General features: G+C 41.4%; 1 protein-coding gene across 2 annotated transcripts in view; it reads right to left on the bottom strand.

The window, feature by feature from the left end:
• slc41a1 (solute carrier family 41 member 1) overlaps positions 1-22,036 on the bottom strand; it is a 62,953-nt gene extending 40,917 nt beyond the window's left edge. For both annotated transcript variants that reach the window (XM_047347787.1, XM_047347788.1), the window contains exons 1-4: positions 21,890-22,036; positions 18,826-19,953; positions 10,363-10,470; positions 4,418-4,489 (exon numbers count right to left, since the gene is read on the bottom strand). In XM_047347787.1, coding sequence (XP_047203743.1) covers positions 4,418-4,489; positions 10,363-10,470; positions 18,826-19,311 — 666 coding nt within the window. In that variant the 5' untranslated portion in view covers positions 19,312-19,953; positions 21,890-22,036. The remainder of the gene's footprint in view (positions 1-4,417; positions 4,490-10,362; positions 10,471-18,825; positions 19,954-21,889) is intronic.
• Positions 22,037-22,436: the final 400 nt, after the last annotated feature.

Below are 22,436 nucleotides of genomic sequence, written 5' to 3'. Positions count from 1 at the left end.
TTTTCTCTGGATTGGACTGTAACGAACGCTGACTACAGATACACACCACAATTTTGGGAAACTGTATAACCTTTTCCTTGCACTTTCCAGTTAGGCACTACTTTGTGTGGGCCTGTACGTTGGCCGGGAGGTGCAAACCAACATTACAAAGTCTGAGACAAATTTACATTGAGAAAAAAAATGTACAATTGAAAAAAACAAATTACATTTCAGAAAACACTTTTACAAGTCCCGAAACACAGTTACAAATGACAAAATCTTACAGAAAGGGAATGTACCAACTCCGACGCTGATCCAGAAGTGATAACTGAAGCGGTCATGGTGACCCAAGATGGACAGCAATCGAGTGCCGTTTTGCCCATTTAGTGGCACATGGCATATGAGTAGATTAACTCTGTTGTTTTTTTGTGTGGTCGGTCCTTTGAATCCAAGACACAGCAAGCTCAGTTCGTGGTTATAGCAACTAGAAATGGTCCTTCCGCCACCTGAGGATGCAACAGGGTGTCGGACCAGCAGTAATAAACTCTAAGATGCTGCCATGCCGGCTGCCGCTGTTTTTCTCAAAGCATATGCTGATTATTGGCAAATGGGTTGTCATTATAGTTATTAGATATTGACTGTTTTTCAGTAATCACTTTCAAGTGATGATGTCATTATTGGTTATTATTGAATAAATAGTGCTAGACTCATAATATAAGGTGGCTGTATTTACTTGAGATGAAAACTATGACCTGAAAAGCATTGTGCTGAAAGGATGACAAAGAGACATTCCACAGTTGGTTTATTATAGATCATAAATGTTTACTGTGATGTTACTCACAGAAAATAAAATTAATTAATTAAAAAACATACGGGCACTCTGTAGAAGTACCTGGCCATGAGGGTGCCACAGGTAGCCACCAGGGTGCCAGAAGGTGCCACAGGTTGCCACCAGGGTGCCAGAAGGTGCCACAGGTTGCCACCAGGGTGCCAGAAGGTGCCATAGGTAGCCACCAGGGTGCCAGAAGGTGCCATAGGTAGCCACCAGGGTGCCAGAAGGTGCCACAGGTTGCCACCAGGGTGCCAGAAGGTGCCATAGGTAGCCACCAGGGTGCCAGAAGGTGCCACAGGTTGCCACCAGGGTGCCAGAAGGTGCCACAGGTAGCCACCAGGGTGCCAGAAGGTGCCACAGGTAGCCACCAGGGTGCCAGAAGGTGCCACAGGTTGCCACCAGGGTGCCAGAAGGTGCCACAGGTTTGAGTGGAACGCAAACACAAATCCTAGAGAATATTTAGATCAGTGCAAATCCGTGTGGCAAACACAGACAGGAACTAATCCAGATGGAGCTGGTCCCCAAAGGGACTGGTTCCGGGATGCTGTCCTACGAGGGTTACCGCTGCAGGTTAAAACGAAAATTGAGGATAATCCAGATCTGCCTGGATCAGAAATTGCAGTATGGGATCGCCATCTGATACATCATTTATCTAAACTCCTGAAAATGCAATTAGCAGAAGCTAAACAGAAGGTCGGGGAAAAAAAGAAGGAGGGTAAAACATCTCAAATTATGTATGAAGGTGCAGTGTCTCAGTCCCCTCAGGCTCCTCCTCTTGATTTCCTGGAAATCAAGAAACTGCAGGACAGTGGCATCAGGCACCTGCCCCGTATCAGGGACATGCTGGTCGTTTTGGGAGACGAGGAGGGCCAAGAGCAAGGGGATTTCAGAGAGGACCACAGAGGAGACTGGGTAATGCTGATGTGTGTTATTACTGCAATGAGCCTGGACATTGGGCCTGAGATTGCCCCCATAAAAATGGTCCACCCGGAGGGTATGGGTGTTATGGTCCCGCCATAGCTCCTCCGGCCCGTCCATACAGAGGCAGAGGTGGCCCAGCACACGGTGCATATGGACCACAACTCCAATTACCGGCCTGGGACGAGCCTAGTCTCTGGCCTGAGCACCACTGACGGTCCCCACCGAACCCAGAAGACAGCGGGACTGCGGACCCCCTGCTGTCTGTGACTCTGTCCGGAAATAGCCTTCCTTTCCTGGTGGACACCGGGGCCACATGTTCAACCATCAAACAGGCTCCTCCAAACACTCTCTCCACCAGGACTACAACTGTCATGGGGTTCTCAGGGGCAAAACAGGTCCTGCCATATACCAAGCCCTTAAACACTGAAATTGGTGGACAAATACTGAATCACAGTTATCTAGTCTCCACTGACACACCAGTAAATTTACTGGGTAGAGACATGTTAATAAAACTGGGAGCAACCATTTTATGTGGGACTGATGGACTGCAGGTTCACCTGCCCAATGGCACCCAGTTATTTTGTGACAATAACACTTCTTTTTCACATGGACAGTACCTCCTCCAGCCACTGCAAGACTCAATAGCTGATATATACTGGGTTTTGCTGCAACCTGAAACCACCACGCACAGAGGCATTCTCTTGGCTTTCCATCGGTGGAAATCCTGGGTCTCCACTCTGGCGCCCTATGTACCTCCTCCTGAGGATAAATCAGTTTGGAAGGCACGAGGGGGCTCACAAGATCAGAATGGTCTCTGGAGAAGCCCAGATGGACGTCCCATCTTGCCACCAGGTCTTACCAAAGTAGCTCTAGAAGAAGCGCATGGAGTAGGACATGTGGGAACAATGCAAATGTTGAAAAATCTTGAACACTGGTGGCATCCTTTTTTGAAACCAATGGCAGTGCATTGGATTAATTCATGTGAGATGTGCAGGCAGTTCAATGCCAGACCAACCTTGAAGCCAGCACCTGGAAAGTTCCCAGTAGACCCAATAGCAGGAAAAGAGGTTATCATTGATTATACAGACATGACTGAGAGAGTGAATGGGTTCAGATATCTGTTGGTGTGTGTGGATGCATTTACTGGATGGCCGGAGGCGTGGCCTACAAAAAAGGAAGACAGCAAATCTGTGGGGAAGTGTTTGATAAATCATTATATCTCTAGACACAGTTTTCCAGCTAAAATAAGGTCTGACAACGGAACACATTTAAAAAACGAGGAACTCAAGGAAGTGGAAAGATTTCTGGGACTAAAACACTCATTTGGCACTGTGTATCATCCACAGTCACAGGGGAAGGTTGAAAGAATGAATTTAACCCTTAAAACCAAATTGGCTAAGATCTGTGCACAGTCCAAAATAAATTGGGTTACTGCCTTACCATTAGTTCTGATGTCTGTACGGAGTTCTATAAATCAGAAACATGGTTTGACCCCACATGAGCTGCAAACAGGGAGGCCATTCCCAGGTCCACAAACAAGGTTACCGTTTCTCGCTGAGTGTGAACAATCTATGTCTCATCGTGATTATTACAGATCTCTCCACAGTCTTGTTACAGCTTTCTCCAAACAGATCCCAGCAGAACCAGAGACCAGGGTTGGAACTAACACATCAGATGCTGAGTAGGATTTCTGTCATCCTAAAAGAACTATAGGTTTCAGTGGTTCATGCAAACACTGTTCTACGAACGTTTAAAACAACTTCAGATTCACATTAGATGTTTATTGTATACCTAATTAAAGTGAAGACAGTACTTATTTGTGCATACCAATGGCATACTAATACAAGTGTCAGGCATATCTGACCACTTTAACCAAAAAAACAAAAAAAAACTGACTTGAATTACTTTATCTAATGCAGACAGACAGATTCCAAGTCAATTACACACATTCCAGTTTGATCCTGGTTATCAAACAATACTGTCAAGTTTATTATTGAAATTGGTTGAGATGTTAAGGAAACACAGCAGATTGCATCGAGTCACTGACTTGCTATATGCTCATCCAGGAGGAGTGAATGCTGCAACTGTTTGCAGTCGCTAGCTATACTCTCAATAAACAAAAAACCCCTATGTGGTCAAGTCAGTAATGTGTTATTCAGAAAATTATATTATGTAAAGAAATTCAAGAAAAATACATGTTGTATTGCATTTATTGCTGTCAACACATTGTATGAGTTGGTGTCACCACATGGTAGTAGGAGATTCTCTTTTGTCTTTGGCTCACTCTGACAAGCCTTTAGCTGGAACATACTGTTTTATCAAAGTAAAGATGCTTGGAGAGTTATCTACAGCATAGAAGATAATTTTTAACACAATCCAAATTCAGAATTACATTATGTTCCTTCAACAGTTTCCCTAAAGATAAGTCTGATACTTGGAAGCTGAGAGCTCACTAGGAGTTTTTCAGTGAAAAATGCATAAATAATATCATCCTAAATAGCATCCTGGACTATTTCCATATCATTTTCCTGGTTCTTTTATGAAGTCAACAACCAGTAATCAGTCAACACTGACCACAGGCGTATATAAACCTCCAATCTAGAACTTTAAATTGTTAGGTTAATGTAAGAACAGTCAAATACCCCCCTTTACCTGTGAGATTAAATGCATAACTGCTACATTTACCTGGATGAGGGCCAAGTTCCCCATGATCATCTTCCACATGTCTTTGGCTGTGTCCATCTGACCAATATTAGCCTGAAAAGAAAAAAAACAAAGTTTATTATCCATCCTTTCCACGAGGAATCTTTGGGAGTGTGTGTGTGTGTGTTTGTGGCAAACGGGTTCACAGCTAACACAAGCTATTGATCCCATGAGAACAATCAAGAGTCAGTTGTCAGGACAAAGGCTCTCTGATCTGATCCCCCACCCTGCGGCCGTCTCCACTTATCTCATCTCTTTTTTTAAAACAAACACACACTGATGGTCTCAAGAGTCAAGTGGCCATGGCTACAGTGGTCCGCTGTGTGTTCACAGACCAATGATCCAAATGTCCATCCACAGTAAGAGGATACAAACAGTCAGCCTCCTCTTCCGTTCTGACTTGTCATTTACAGATGCACAGGAAGGACGGGGTGGAGATCTGAAAGGATGAGAACTCCTTGTGAACACATCCACAACCTATGCCTAAACTATTAGAATAAACATAAAACCGCATTTCTGTTTTTATCTGATAGAACATGACGAAGTAGAGAAAATTTGGTAAGATTCCCTTTTTGTTTTTCAAACGTTGTTTTTCTGTGAAAAATGTGTTCAGTATTTTATATTGATTTCCCTTTACATGGATAACTCTAAACAAAACAAATTAGTAGAGTCCACCTGTGTGTAATTTAATCACAGTTTGAACCCTGCTGTAAGAGGTTTGTTAAAGAACATTACTAGACATGAACCAAACAGGCAGGTCAGGGGAAAGTTGGGGAGAAGTTTCACACCATGTTAGATTATGAAACAATATCCCAAGCTTTCAACATCTCACAAAGCTCTGTTTAATCCATCATCTGAAAATAAAGAGTACAACCCTTCCAAGAAATGGCCGTCCATCTAAATTAACAGCAGAAGAATTATTCAGAGAAGCAGCTGATGAGGTCCATGGTAAATCTGGATAACCTGCAGAGATTCACAGCTTTGGGGAGAGAATCTCTTTCCAAGACTTAACGTACAGTTAAGTCTAAAATTATTCCCAAATCAGCTAAAGAGGAGACATCATTAATACAGGGCAAGAGTAAAGTGGGTGGAAAGAAGAAGGAAGTTCAAAACATCTCTTCCATCTGTCATAGTGAGCATGAGATCTGCAGCAAACAAAATAGACCCAATCACAATATCAGGAAAGCAGTATCGTGTTTCACTGAGATGATGACAGGATCATATTTCCAACAGTCCAACAGTTCTCTGCCCGTTTTTTTATTTCTAAATAATGAACAGACATAGATTTGAAAGGTAATTGCAAAAGCAAATGAGGGGGATTATCAGTGCTTGTCAACAACAGATAGTGTAATCCAGAAGATGCCATGAAAATATTGGTTGTGCAGCCTGGACGCTGAACTGTTAGCTGCAAGCTTTCAGTTATCTTATTTAACAAGGGAGTTTACGATGGTGTTCTTAGTAACAGTACACATTCAGCTATGAGCTGCAGTTTCAAAGGTTTGTCAGCTGCTACAGAAAACAAAATGTTGTTGGAGAACAATGCCTACATGTCTTTTGCAAGACCTCCTCTTGGCAAAGCAGATCATAATATTGTTTTTCTCTACTTGGTGTATTAACCCCTTGTTTAGAGGAGCTCTTTCATAAATTGAATTGTAAGAAGGTGGTCACAGAAAACTGAAGCTCTGCGGGGGTGCTTTTAGGGAAACAGACTGGATAACACTCGGTTAGCCCCATGGAGATGACATGACTGAGTTTGTGACTGACTATATAGGGTTCTGCGCAGACAACATCATCCTGACCAGAATTGTTTTTATTTTCCCAAAACAAACCCTGGATCACCAGTTACCTGAACAAATGGTTAAACAAGCCATAGGGGAGGGAGACACGGAGTTTTTGTATAGCTTACAAATGTACCTTAAAGAGAAGATTAGAAATAGAAAGGAGGCAAAGAAAAAGAAGCTTCCAGTTGAAGAAGGATGTCTCCAGTGCATTTAACACAACTCAGAAACTCCAAAAGAAACAGATGGAGGCCTCAACAGTCACCTGGATCTGAATCTTTAAAGGGTCTCACGCTTTTGCCTTATTACAAGAAAGTCACATAATTTTTTAATTATTTGAGTCAACTGTCATGAGTTACTCTTAGTAACAAGGACAGGATGTGGGTCACTCTTTTTTTTGCTAAAAAAATGGCATGCTGCAACTTATTAATGGCTTTTGCTGGTTGGTCAAATTTGAATGATTATTAAATTGCACAAAATAATTTCAGGAGCCACAAATGGCCATACTTTGGACACTCCTGAGTTAGTCCAAAGCATATTAACATGTTATAATGGCTCAGTCAAAGTCCAAATCTGAATCCAGGTAGAAATCTGTGACAAAACCTGAAACTGATGTTCACAAGCACTCTCCATTCAATCTGTTGGAGTTTAAGTGATTTTGCAAAAAATAATTGGAAAAACAGTTCAGTCTCTGCTCATTTTGCTATAACTGTAGCAAAATGTTGCTCTGCAGCTCCACTACTTTCTCCCCAACTCTTTCTCTTCATTAAGCTGTTTGTTCACAAATGTTTTCTAAGAAACATCTGAGGCCTTTACAAAAGAGTTGGATTTATACTGGGCTCAGATTACTCACAGATGGACTCCTTTTACTTAATCTGGTAATTGTAGAGGCAGTTGGTTGTACTGGATTTTATGTATGGATGACTATAGCAGGGGGTTGAAAACAAATTACATGCCACACTTTTGAAATTGTATTTGTAAAGAATAAACACAGCGCCTCCTTTTTCCATGTTAAAATTTGGTGCCACTTGTGTTGGATCATTACAAAAAATCCCCCCAAAATACAGGAATTTTTATGGTTTTAATGTGGGAAACTAGGAAAAAGTTTAAGGAATGTGAACACAGATTTCACACAAACACAGCATAGTTTTGCATGGTGACCTGCGATGATGCCAGGTTCCAAATGTTTTTCAAAAAGCGTGAGCTGGGCGGAATGGTGTTGCTTGTCTCCTTAAAGAGATGTTGTGAAAGTGATACATTGAATCCATTAGAAAATGAAGCATCAACAGTCTTCTGCCGGTCAATTTTTTATTTTTAACCATCTGGACAGAGCAGATCAGCTATCCACAATGTTGAAACCTGCGCAAGCTTTATTAAAAAATGTTCCTGCTTGGCTTAGCCAAGATCTCAAATATCAAAATACAATTTAGATTTTAGGCTTAGTGTCACAAAAGTATTCACACCTCTGGAACTTTTTCCACATTATTTCACATTAGTACCATAAACTTTATGCGAACACAACACAGAACAACACAAAATACTGAATAATTGTGAAGTGGAAGGACTTTTTTTTTACAAAACAAAATCTGACAAGTTGGGTGTGCAATTGCGTTCAACCCTATTTTCTGTGATACTCCTGAATATAGTCTAGTGCAAACAGTTACTTTAAGAATTCCCCTTATTAGTAACCACAGTCCACTTGTGTGTGATTTAATCTCAGTTTAAATCCATCTGTTCTATGAAGCCTCAGAGGTATGCTAGAGAACATTAGTGGGAAAACGAACAAGCAAAACTTCATGTGTGAAAACTAAAACTGCACATTACCCTCAACACATGGTAGTAGCAGCATCATAATGAGGGGTCTTTTTCTTTAGCATAGCCAGGGAAGTTGTCAGACTTGTTGGTAATATGGTTGGAGTTAAATACAGGACAATCCTGGAACCAGCCCTTTTAGAAGCTGGAAAAGACTTTGACCAGGGTAGAGGTTCACCATCCAGCAGGATAATGACCATAAAGCATTTGGCAGAGCTATAATGGATTGGTTGAGATCAAAGCATATTCACATGGCCCAGTCAAGGTCCAGCTTTCAACCCGATTGAGAATGTGTGGCAAGACTTGAAATTTGCTGTTAACATAGTCTCTCCATAAAATGTTATTGAGCTATTTTGCAAAAACAGAATGGGCAGAAGTTTCAGTCTGCAGATGTGCAAAGCTGGTCAAGACAAATCCTTGCTACACTTTTGAAAGTTTTTTTTTGTAAAAAAAAAAAAAAGAGGTATTATGTTTCGTCCACTTCACAATTATGTAATATTTTGTGTTGGTCTGTGACATAAAATCCCATTAAGTTTGAGGTTGTAACATGACAAAAAGTACAAAAACAAAATGGGTACAATTTCACCGCACAATTCACTTCATATCAAAGCCTTAACTTCTAAAGTCTTCTTTATTTCCTGGATGTTTTCAGGCCCTTACCTTATTCTGTATCATTCATTAATATGTGATTGTTTAGATCAAGACATGTTAATGTATTAGACGGTCGAAGTCCAGATCTAAATCTAATTGAGACAATTGTGACAAAACCTAAAATGGCTCATCTCTATTCAATCTGAGTCAGTCTTAGTATTTTTATAAAAGAAAAACAATGGATTATTTCCCTCCTGTCTGTTGATTAATCAAATAAAATCCTAAATCAAGTACTTTAAAGTTTGTGGTTTTGATGTGACAAAATGTTGAAAATTTAATGGTAGTGAAAAAGGCACTGTATTTCCACTAATATAATTAACATATTGAAAGAAAAAACGAGATCAAAAAAGGCATCAAATTAAAGGAAAATCCAAACTTCAGTTTCTACAAAAAATGTGAAAATTGATTAAATGAGACCAATGTGAACTCCAAGTCAGCCACTAATAGGGATTACATTATTTCCAGTAACAAGCGCATTATGAAACTTACATTGGTCTTAATCTGCTCATAATTGGAAGTGGCATGGAAAAAAAGCATGGACCTGCTGGGCCCCACCTGCAGAGAGGTGCCAGTCATGTCTCAGGGTAACCAACAAAGGCTGAGTTTGTCATGATGAGAGAAATACTCATGAAATCCTTCAATGACTGTAGGGTTAGGGCTACGGTTATGATGACAAAACTGATTTGAATTAGCACCACTGATGCATCCTCACTTCAAGCTCAGAAGGTTAAGAAAATAATTTATAAATTCTGCTGAGTTAAACCTAAAATGAAATCAGATCAACTCATCCTTGTAACAACGGAATGCTGTTTTTAGTATTTTCACTTGACTGTGGACACAGATGCTGTCACAGTAATGACATGTCAAGTTAGAAACAGAACACAATGTGCTGGGTAGATTACTGCTTGCAGTGCTAATCAGCTTCTTCACCTGTTTCCTCCCAGCCAGTGGAAAGAATGTGAGCATTGGTGTACATACAAGCAGTGCAAGGCTAATACTTTTCTGCCTCCAAGCATACAGATTATAGGCTACTGTTGGCTGTTTATAAATATTATTTTTGTGTTTAGTCAAGTTACTGCAGTTAGTGTATTTCACATGTTTAAACAATCAGTCTGCCATAATGACACAATCTATGAACAATCTATTAAAATCTATAACAATAAATCAGTTATTTTTATGGACATCCTAACTCAGCACAACAGCAGCAATGCTAACTATGAAACGTTAATATGAGAAAATAGAAAGACATTTTTAGACTGATTCCTACTTCTGAATGCTGAAAATGTATTTTGTTCAGATTACTTCCTATCAGGTAACTGAGGTTTGAAGAACCTGAACACTTTTGATGAATGTGAAAAACCTTCATTTGTGTTTTTTCCAACTTTGTTTGATCTTGCATAGCAGGACCCCGCTGCGCAAGGCCAGAGACCTTGAGGTAAAGAATTATGCTATTACTTTAGCAAATCCAAGTTACAACAATATGATCACTGACACAGGAACAATCAGTTTTAATGGTTCTAAAAATGACAGAATGGGTAACTTCTGGAGAGAAATGTGTCAATAAATCCAAATATCTGGAGATCCAAAACATTTAAGAGATGATACACAGTGGGTTTTGTCTTATAGGTACATTTTAAATAACACATACTTAATATCACATGAAACAAAATATTCCTAAGTTCTTACCGCTGTTGAAAGCCTGGAGGCCAGCGTCATCTCTAAGTTTCCTTTTAGGCCCAACAATGCAGGAACAAGGATGAAGACCTCTGACACCTTCGTGAACACTGTCCAGTGCTGTAAACATCACAGGTATGTACATTTGTTAGGACCACTCTGGTTTGCAGGATTCTGTTCTTAAAAACTGATTCACTTGATTCAGTTAAACACGGCGTAATGGAGAAAAAGCTGGTGTAAATAAAACACAGATACAATATGATCTCAAGCTAAACCAGGCTGCCACGGATTTTTTTTTTGGCATGAGCGTTTCAACTTAGAGTAACAAGTGTCGCTCAAATGTTGCAGCAGTGACCTATTTATGACCTAATCTAATTACTAAATCTTATGCAATGCAGACACTTTGTCTGCACCGATCAACATTCACCGACCTCAGCATGAAGAATACTTGGATGGCAGTATGGCTTTTTTTTGACCACTTGTTAAAGGCCATTAAACTTTCATCCAAAGTTTGGTAGGAGATAATTAAATAAATGAAAAAGAGATATTGATGACAAAATAAATTAAATGACACACACATAAAAGATCTGACTGCACTGTTTGATAGTTTGGATTAATTGTAATGTATGTACCCAACTTGAAATCTGTAAAAATCGATTGAATTGATTTTGTAAAGTGCCTTGAGAAAAAGTGTTGTGAATTGGTGCTATATAAATAATACTGAATTGAATAAAACATGTGACAGAATCCATCCATCCATCCATCCATCCAAAGTTTACTGAGGTTTTCAGGGATTCAGTCCTCTGAATTCACTTGAATACAGCAGCTGGATCCGTGGTACTGGGATAGATATCACTCATGGTACTGGGGTAGATATTACTATTCCTCATCTAAGCAAACTAGGATTAATCGACAGAACTTTATCTTCCAATCATGCACGTTCCCAAATTTGACCTATTTAAATAGCAACAGAAATTAACCAAGAAGCCACAGGATTATATACAGGTGTTGGACAATGAAACTGAAACACCTGGTTTTAGACCACAATAATTTATTAGTATGGTGTAGGGCCTCCTTTTGCGGCCAATACAGCGTCAATTCTTCTTGGGAATGACATATACAAGTCCTGCACAGTGGTCAGAGGGATTTTAAGCCATTCTTCTTGCAGGATAGTGGCCAGGTCACTACGTGATACTGGTGGAGGAAAACATTTCCTGACTCGCTCCTCCAAAACACCCCAAAGTGGCTCAATAATATTTAGATCTGGTGACTGTGCAGGCCATGGGATATGTTCAACTTCACTTTCATGTTCATCAAACCAATCTTTCACCAGTCTTGCTGTGTGTATTGGTGCATTGTCATCCTGATACATGGCACCACCTTCAGGATACAATGTTTGAACCCTTGGATGCACATGGTCCTCAAGAATGGTTCGGTAGTCCTTGGCAGTGACGCGCCCATCTAGCACAAGTATTGGGCCAAGGGAATGCCATGATATGGCAGCCCAAACCATCACTGATCCACCCCCATGCTTCACTCTGGGCATGCAACAGTCTGGATGGTACACTTCTTTGGGGCTTCTCCACACCGTAACTCTCCCGGATGTGGGGAAAACAGTAAAGATGGACTCATCAGAGAACAATACATGTTTCACATTGTCCACAGCCCAAGATTTGCGCTCCTTGCACCATTGAAACCGACATTTGGCATTGGCATGAGTGACCAAAGGTTTGGCTATAGCAGCCCGGCCATGTATATTGACCCTGTGGAGCTCCTGACGGACAGTTCTGGTGGAAACAGGAGAGTTGAGGTGCACATTTAATTCTGCCGTGATTTGGGCAGCCGTGGTTTTATGTTTTTTGAATACAATCCGGGTTAGCACCCGAACATCCCTTTCAGACAGCTTCCTCTTGCGTCCACAGTTAATCCTGTTGGATGTGGTTCGTCCTTCTTGGTGGTATGCTGACATTACCCTGGATACCGTGGCTCTTGATACATCACAAAGACTTGCTGTCGTGGTCACAGATGCGCCAGCAAGACGTGCACCAACAATTTGTCCTCTTTTGAACTCTGGTATGTCACCCATAATGTTGTGTGCATTTCAATATTTTGAGCAAAACTGTGCTCTTACCCTGCTAATTGAACCTTCACACTCTGCTCTTACTGGTGCAATGTGCAATCAATGAAGACTGGCTACCAGGCTGGTCCAATTTAGCCATGAAACCTCCCACACTAAAATGACAGGTGTTTTACTTTCATTGTCCAACCCTTGTACATTTGCAGGCAAATTCAATTCAATTCAATTCAATTGAATAGAAATTAAATGTTGTTGTAGCTCATTATGAAGGTTTCTTCAAAGAGCCGTTGTAGATGCTGATGGCTGTGGGCAGGAAGGATCTCCTGTAGCGCTCCGTCTTACAGCAGATCTGAAGAAGCCTCTGACTGAAGACACTCTGTTGTTGTAGGACAGTCTGGTGAAGAGGATGCTCAGGGTTCTCCATAATGTTCTTCATTTTATGAAGAATCCTTCTTTCCACAATGATCTCCAGAGGTTCCAGAGGAGTCCCCAGAACAGAGCCAGCCTTCTTTATCAGCTTGTTGAGCTTTTTTAAGTCCCTGGTTCTGATGCTGCTTCCCCAGCAGATGATGGTAGAAGAGATCACACTTTCCACAACAGACTTATAGAAGATCTGCAGCATCTTGCTGCAAACACCAAAGGACCTAAGCTTCCTCAAGAAGTACAGTCTGCTCTGTCCCTTCTTGTAGATGGCTTCACAGTTGCATCTCCACTCTAGTCTGTTGTCCAGGTGAACACCGAGGTATTTATACTCCTCCACCACCTCCACTTCTTCTCCCATGATAGAAATAGTTTTTGACTTATTCCTCTTTCATTCAACACCACAGTCTCGTTGCTGTGCTCAGCAATCCATTCCTAAAACCTTCTCACTTGGTTTCAGGGTGCATTATCCAGGCTGAACAAGGCCACAACCATCATAAAACCTATTCAATAAAAGCGTGTGTTGTCTGCAAAAGTGCTTGGGTAGGTAGTACATGTCAAATGGACATATACATGGATGGAAGTACCCCAGGTTTCCCAGATGAACATTATCCAAAGCTTCACACTGCCTCCTCCAGCGTGCCTTCCTTCTTCATAGTGCATCCTGCTACCATGTGTGTCCTAGAGAAGCAACATGCATCCAGCCATACACATGATGTAAAAGAAAACATGACTCATTAGGCAAGGTCACCTTTTTCCAGGGTCCATAGTCTGGTGATCCAGCCCACAATGTACTCAGTATTCTGGCACATTTCTATCAGAACTAGAATTCACTTTTTTGGCAGTTTGAGCTACAGTAGCTGATTTAATAGAATCAACCATGTGATGCGATCTATTAGACAAGCTACTTCGCTGGCCTACTGAGATCAGAAAGGACCTCCCCAGCATCCTGGTGCTGGTTCACTGACTGGATGTCCAACTTTACAACCTGGAAAACACTTGTTTAAAGCTACAGAAATCAATTGCACTATGAACCGCTGGGCGAGTAAAAATGGGACCACATTGTCAAAGAGACTGTCAAGACGCAACATTAAAGTTACTGCAAGACTCTCCAATTAGTGCTGGTTATGTTCTACGTGTGACAGTATTGTCCTGTATTCTCCACATGTACGGACTAACGAGCAGGGGTACCAGAAAGATTGTTTTTATCTTAAAGAAAACAATAATTTCTTTCTAAATTTTGTGGCAAATTGTGTCGTCATCCGATTAAAGTCAACTAAATTTTGGGTCTCAGTTCCAAATTATGTTTAGCACAAACAAAAACATCACATCACAGAATGAACACCTATTCTAAAATATAGCAATAACAGCATCAAGCTCTGTGGTTATTTTTCTTCACCTGGAACTGAGGTGTTTGTTAAGGGAGGTGAAATTCTAAAAGTTTGTCAGTTTTGACAAAGAAACTTAATTTGTCTGCCAGAAGGCTGACAATTAGAATGTGTTTTGTATTACTGCATTATAATGTCACCAAATATGTGACAAAAAATAACTTTATGGGAGGGAAATTAGACTTTTGAAATGGTATTGCAGAATCCAGTAATAAATCTGCCAGAAAATCTGAGGGGTTGCCTGAAACGGGCTGGGGGCACGATATATCCTCTCAATCTGATAGATGAGGTGAACTTTCAAAAGACTGACTGGGCAAATATTGTCAAATGTAAAACTTATGATATCCTTACATGAAAAAAGACTGCTAAATTAAAAGGTGTTTCATTAAAGTCTTAGTGTATGGGTGTGTAAAATTATGCCAGCAGGTTTTCCCCCGTAATTTGTACAGGATAAAGGTCACGTTATAGGTGGAAAAAGGTTTTAAATGATTTATCATGGTTTCCTGCATTTTAACAGATTTAGCAACTGCGAGTGCTTTAGGCTGTCATTAAGTGAACTTCCTCGTACACTCCAAACCTTAGCATAAAGGAATATTTTTCTCAGTATACATTACTCCAACCAGATATTATGTATGAGAAAATAAACGAAAGGCTAGGACAGCTAAATCTAAAAGATAGCTTAGCTGTGTTAGCTTCTGAGGATCATACATTTTGCTAAGCCATGAAACATGACTTAGCTATCTATCTGCTGGTTGGCCTTTTAACGAAACTTATAGCTGGTGTTACTGGCCCTGACCCTCGATAACCCCATCACTGGCTGCAGGCCTTGAGACCTGGGTTCCCTGTAATTTACTGGGTTTGTCACAGTTGTGCAGTGCTGTCTCTATTAGGGCTTCATGCAGTGATAGCAGATTTGTGGTCTACTATGGCCAGAAGGCTATTGCTGATGCCATCGATCTATATCCAGTAAAAGTGCTTATCTTTGAAGCCCGCCCCACAGGCTTCCAGCACTTACAGTCAAGTTCGCACTGAGCTCAATCAATATTGTGCATGGTTAACAGGGAAACGTGAAGGAAAGGAAAATCAGGTTTATCAAGTTAGCTGAAGGGGAGGCTGAGCACAAATACTGTTGCACTGCAGTTCTCAGTTAAATGAAGGCTTGCTAGCTTTCATCTGAGTTGCCCCCACCCAATGCACGTGGCTGATATGTGGTGTCGTCAATGCGTCTGCGTGAGCTGTAGGTGTGCCACTAAATCTTCAGCTTGGTTTAAGCCCTTTCTGTCCGTCCCCGAAGCTGTCGTCAGGCCAAGCAGAGCTCCTTTCCAACAGCCAGCCCCTCTTCTTGGCTCAATGCCCCCTGCCGATCCAGCAGCCTTGCAAGCACCTCTGTGAGCACTTCTCTCTTCTCTCACAGCCGTATGTTTTCAAGCTCTCTTTCAATCTACTTCTGTCTAATTCCCCTATCTCTCTCTTTAACTCCCCTGCTGATATATGTTGTTGTCTCCATGGAACATTGTCTCTGAGCCAAACAAGCCCCCCCCCAATCCTCAGTTCTCAGAACTCTACTGGACAGCCCCAGTACCTCTGTGTACAGACTTATAGGAGCTCTGGTATGCAACCCCCATGAGGGTCTGGTTACCTAGTTGAGAAACACAGCCCCACTTTATTTGTGACCCTGCACTTGCTGTACAGAGAGAGAAGCTAGACCTGCTGATGTGCAATGTAACAGTGTCAAAGCATCTCCATCAGCATCACAGAAACTAAACTACATGGTGTCTGTGTCACTTCCTGTTCCCTGCATGGACGGTGGAGTTACAGTAAGACCTAACCGGCAAGCAGATGTACAGTCCATTGCAAAAGTGGTCATAACACTGAACCTATTTTACATTTTGACAGACATACAGCCCCAGACTTTCAATGTATTTTATTTAGGTTTTTTGTGACAGGCCAACACAAAGCAATGCACAATTGTGAAGTGAAAGAAAAATAATAAATGTATAAATACAAATGCACACTGCACTTTTTAGATTTTTACTTGCAAAAACCATACATTACTTTTCTTCCACTTTACCATTATGCACTACTTTGTTTAGGTCTATCCCATAAAATCCAAAGGAATAAATTGAAAAATGTTTTGTCACATGACAAAAAGTGAAAAAATTCAAAGGTTAGAAATATTTTGGAAGAAACTGTATCATCTCAAAAAACAGCTGAGGTCAAAGGTATGGTACACTGTTGTCAGACGCAACGGAGCATCATCTTTCCCAGAAAATGTAGGTCTAAAATAGGTGTAAAATAGAAAATAAGCGACATGGGAGTTTCTGAAGATTCAGAGGAATCTTTGACAGAGTAAAAGATTGGCTTTCCAGTCTCAATGAGTCACATCCTAAACATGAAGTGGTCATAGTTAATGTTAGGCTTGAGAGCTCAGCGAATGTTAATGGTGGTAATAACACCAAGGAGATGAAGGAAGATGACCAATCTAAACTAGGCAGTAGGAGTCAAGCACTTTTTAAAAAACCAGAGAGGGTCATACTGATAAACTCAAATTTATATTCTGTAGTATAGAGTTGAGGTATTCCATCATACGTTCATTTAGTTTCTCTGAAAAACCCTGAGTATATGGCCAGCTGTTGGTCAGATTGTTTTCCATGGAGAATTAAGCCCACGATCTGGTTTCCTGTTGGTTCAAATTTTTGCACAAGCCTACACCTAAAGCTGTGACAGAAAATTATCCGTGGCCCCTAGTATCCACAGGAATGCTACCATTACATGAAACTTGCCCAACTGAACCGGTTGACTTTTTAGCTCAGACACAAAGACAGACAGACAGTTGTAAGTCATGTTGCTACCAGGCCACTGCACATAGCTATGCAAGTCTCCATTTTCTATACCACACAGGGTTGACTTTTTGGGCCAGCCTTCAGTGGGAATGAGGACAGATGGATAGTCATAGTGACCAAGGTCATATTTAAAAGATGCCTGACGTAATAAAAGAAGTAATCTGTGTATCAAAGCTTTAATCTCTAAATTTAATCAATAAAGGTGATGAACTTGAGGTTTCTGTGTCACTGGAGTGTTTAGGTTCACATTACTCTTAATAGCAACACGTGCTGTCTGATCAAACTAGTGAGAGACAGAGAGCCTGGGACAGAGATAGACAGTTACCTTCTACCAAGGACAGGCAGGATTAGCTGAGTTAGCATTTCATAGTGACTTGAAGAAGGAATTAGGCAGTGAAGCGATCTGCTAGATGCTCAGGTGAGTTCAGTGGGACAATAGTTTCAGACAAGCCTCACCTGGAAAATCAATACACGCAATAATTGCAGGATTGCCTGCAGGCAAAAGTGTGACAAAGTAGTCAAAAACGACACAACATTCTTTGTGAGTTATTTCTCAAATTCCAACAGCATGGTGCCTATGCTGAAGCAGCATGAAAACATTTTAGAGCTTGAATCTTTGCATTCCTGGTTAAGTGAGCATACCTCACCACGTGATAATGGAGGCCCTGTCACCCACACTGTACTTTGTTTTCCCTCAGCTTCTAGCTTAGCTGCACTATGCTGCTGCCATTTCAGGTGCTTAAAGAGAGCAAACTTTATTGCACCCCCCTCCTCTTTGTGCTAAGTCTTAGAGTGTCCAGCATGTTGCCATCAGTATGCGTGTACACAATGTACTGGTCTCCTGGCAGGCTGACACCTCCAGCCGTTTCTGCATTAAAAGCTAACTTTTAACAAATAAAGGTGACCTGTTCCAATGACTTTGACGTGCAAAGTAAAAAACTGATTTTTGAAAGAAGCTGAGTGGATCTAGCTCCACCTGGCTAGTATAATAAATCACCTTCCAAGAATGTCCAACTGCAAACTGACGATTGTGTGATGGGTCATTAAAAGGCACTTTGTTTGCCAGAACGGGCAAGTCCTGGAGAGAATGATACATGCCATAAAGGCAGAAAAAGTTTTTTAAATACCCACATATCTTCTAATGGCACAATGACTAATGGAGGCCAGGATGAGCAAGCCTCAGTAAACCAGGTGATTAATAAGTTTCATTGGAAATCCCTCAACATAGTGTGCCTAGGTCTGCACTGTCTGCTTAAAAACACACTGTAAAAAATATGTTCAAGCTGTTTTTCATGTATAACGTTGGTGTGAGCAATGGTATTTGAAGGCAGTCCAACTTGATATATTTAGAATGCTGTGAAAATAAACATCATCTACTACAGTCCAGCAACCAAATTAAACAGTTTTTAATCATGTACTTATAAGCTTAAACATATATTCATTTTGGATACCCTTTTATCCTTATAGGGTCACAATGGTAAGTGGGTGAAAGGCGAGGCATACCCTGGACTGGCCACTAGTCCATTACATTGCTACACAGAGACACACACTACAGATAACAATGTGTACACACATTCACAATTAGAGTGGCCATTTACCTAACATAAATGATTTGGAGTGACAGTAAGAAGCCACACACGTACAAGGGGGAACATAAGACCATAATCTGCTATTTACCTAGTACAAAAACAATTTATAATTCTGCTTAATTAGATAAAATGTTTGATAATGTGGTGGTAGGACTTACTTGGACAATGTCTAGCACCATTCCTGCAGCCACTGTTCCGAAGCCAGCCAACAGAAAGGGAAAAACCACCTGCAGGCCAATAGAAATTGAGGTCTCCTTGAGGGGTGCTGGTGGCTCAGGGCTCTGATTGATGCTATTGTCGTCACTCTCGTTGCTCTGGCTTGCATTCTCCAGGAGAGCATCCTCCTCTCGTTGACCTTTGGCATTGGCCCGACAGTCTAACGCCACCACAATCTCCGACCTCTCCGCATCTTCCCCGGTCTCGCTGATTCTTTCCGTGAAAGATGTGACCTCAGTGAGCTCAAACTCCCCCCCAGTTTGTGGGATCACTTCTTCTGGGCCTCTGGTGAGGATCAGTGGGTGGACGGAGCAGTTAGAATTGAGGAAGGCTGGGGTCAGGGGACCTCCCTCCTTCTTCATCTCAATGTCCCCTGAGGACATCTCAATGTCAGGGAGTTTGTCTTGTTCTTTTGACCAAAGTACCATGCGGAGGCCTTTTACAGACAGTGTACTCAGCAAGAAATGGTGAGTGTGCCTTAGGCTAATAGTTTGGGGAAAATCAGAATAGAACCTGTTACTTGATCCAGTGTTGCACCTGATCTGTCCAGTTGATTTATCCCATTAAATAGGCTAACAGGGGGTGTGGGTTGTCACTAAAGAGGAAGAGAAAATCGCTCTGCAGGTAAAGACTTCCAGCAAGGCACATGAAGCCGTGCTTCTGCAGTGCCCGTGTTCCTGTCGGTGCTTCGGAAGCAGAACCAGTATGTTCTCCATTCACTGCAAGGTGCTAGGGGTATGCCGGCAAAAGAAAAGGCATAGTGCTTCAAAACAAAAGAGAAAAGAAAACAGTAGACTGGGGGATTCACTGCATAGCCCCCCGCCAGTCAATTGTAAACAGCCTTTTAAAGTTCAGAACAAGCTGAAGAAACACTGAAGAAGCCAGATTTCTGTAGAGACTGGTCAGTCCACTGATAGTGGGGTCCTGCTCAGAGCACCGGTTTGGAAATATCTCCCTTTACGCCACGTGGTAGCTGGAAGCTTTTCAAAGAAGATATTTAAAGATCTTCTGCATGAAGATTAAATTACCTGCTGCGGAAAACCACCTCGCAAGGCAGAGTTGCCAGTCACCTGTAGAAAAGAACACATCTATCAATATTCAGTCTTCAAAGAAATGTTGTACATTAGTATTTTTGTTTTGTTTTTTTCAAACATGAGTCAGTTGACCAATCCCAATCCGTTATAACAATGGCACTAAGACACTTAATGGATTCCTATGAAAACACATATGTTAATAATAGAAGCAAAAGGGACTCAGCTGCATCAGGTTCAACAAACTGATTTGTTGGAAGCATCATTTAGGACATGGAATTTCTGCTAGTTCATGCCTTAATCTCTGGCATTATGAGATTGCTGAGTCAAGACTCAATAGGCTGAACCAGCTTCATCCAGTATGAAATTTCCAAAAGGTTGCTAAAAATACATAACCAGTGGTGAAAGGCACTTGGCTTTCAAATACCAAACGTCCCGTTGAACCTTTAAAGACATTTGAAACCTCCCTTTTCAGGATTGACAGTCAACTGTGTGTAAAGCTTCAGAGCTCGTGCAGAGGATGTTTCACTCCCCAGATATTCACATTCACAAACAAAAACTGCTGAGATAATTCTTTTAACATGTTGGTCAGTTTTTACCAAATGTTGGGTCAAAAATGTCTTTGAAGTTTGTTGATTTAGAGAATGGATGAGCAGACAACTATTTTGAAATTTACCTGATCAGGCTTGACTAAACTTCTGCCACAATATGAAACAGGAAGTGATGGAAGGGTCGAATTATACTGTAAAATGATGTTATTGGTGGTTTAAATGACCTGAGCCTTTTACTCTTAAGTAGTTGTTGCAAGCTAATGCTAGCTATGTTTAGTGTTGACATTTTGATTCACCCTTGAATTGGTCTCAATATAGATAGGCTATATTTTCTATATTTAGTCTAAAATTTGCAAAATGTCATTGTATTTCTTATTTATGGAAATTGTTTACAGATTGTTGTTCTTTGTCTTATAGTATATTTTTCTATACTTCAGATTTACACTTAAACGAGGAGACTAATAAGGGATTCTGATGAGTTCTTTGTTTGTTTGATCATTTTATAATTGATGCAAACTAAAAATAAAACTTGTTACACCAAACTAGTGTGTTATTGTTTTTAATCTAACCCAATCTCCCAACCCAGTTGTGTTAAACCAAGCCAGGGCTGGATCCCTCCTTATTTAATCCAGGACTAGGTTAGCTAAATGCTGCTGTAAATGTTAACTTTTTACAGTGAAATTATCCATCAGAACTTGCTATAAAGCTGCCCAGAATGTTGAGATCAATACCGATGACAATTTTAATATTTTTGCTAAAGGTGAAGCTTGTGGCACTTTCTAGTGTTCTTTTAAAAGCAGAATACGAAATATACTAAATCACATAACTCTTTTCTAATACTGATATTGACGATATGAATTGATAAGGCATAGCTCTTAGAATGTTCTTCGGATCTGCACAGATCATTTACCCAAATCAGAATAAGTGCCAATCAAACAATCCACAAATGACAGCTTTTTTGGGGGAATGTCGATTTGCAGACCTTCACTGCCCTCTGACTTTGCACAGCGTTCCTCCGGCTACATGTTGCGACATCCGCGCACAGTCTGTTGGCTTTCCGCGCTGAAACAATCCTCTGCTTAGTAGTCAGGACCAACGCTGCCCGAACCCAACATGGCAAAGGCGTAAATTAGTGCTCTCCTGGTCAAGGCTGAATAGCAGAGCCCTCCTGTTCTGTTCTAACTGCTCGTTTATACCGGGACAGAGGGGCTTTCTGTTGTGATGCCCGGCTTCAATGTCACTACCGTTATCACCAGGAGGCTCTAACTCATGATATTATCATCATAAACACACAATAACTCGCGTTTATAATCAGGTACATGCTGTTTTATTTGTACTTGCCAAAGGGCACACAGTGTTCACTTAATAAAACTTTCTGTACTCTACTCTCCTGAATGAAATGTGATCACAAGAAAAGAGTTTACCTTAAACCCGGAGAGGAAGCAGCGGAGAAGTATGCGCACAAAGGCTCCGCGCGGCCGCCTAAATGCTGCGGTCCTCCGCTCCTCGGCTTTGCGCACGTCTTATGTACGGCAGCGGCTCCGCACAGCTGTCTTAATGCTTGGTGCGGACTAATAGTTAAACCATCCCCTCCCTCCCTTCCCTCGTGGCTGAGGTTGCCTCCCCGTCACATTTTGTCCGTCCAGTCAGTCCCTCTTCCACCTTCTCATCGCTGCCCGCTCGGCAGCATAGATGCGCCACTATAAGTCATCAGGAAGGGGGTGCCAAAAGGCCACAACACGGGCCTCGGACATATCTGATCTCCTCTGGCCTGACTCCCGCTGCGCACATCAGGCTGTCCCAACGCCAGTGGAAACTCCGCGTTGCCAGCCTCCTCCACAACCCGACTAATTTACAACCAGCCGCTCAAACCCAAGTTTTAATTTAACAATAGGCCCACATTCACAAAATGAATGGGCACTCACGCAGAACATTCTAACATTCTAACCGGGCCGGGCAGCATTCAGTCAA

The sequence above is a fragment of the Girardinichthys multiradiatus genome, chromosome 20 (assembly GCF_021462225.1).
Source record: "Girardinichthys multiradiatus isolate DD_20200921_A chromosome 20, DD_fGirMul_XY1, whole genome shotgun sequence".
Lineage (NCBI taxonomy): Eukaryota > Metazoa > Chordata > Actinopteri > Cyprinodontiformes > Goodeidae > Girardinichthys > Girardinichthys multiradiatus.
This window is presented reverse-complemented; position numbering and strand designations above follow the sequence as displayed.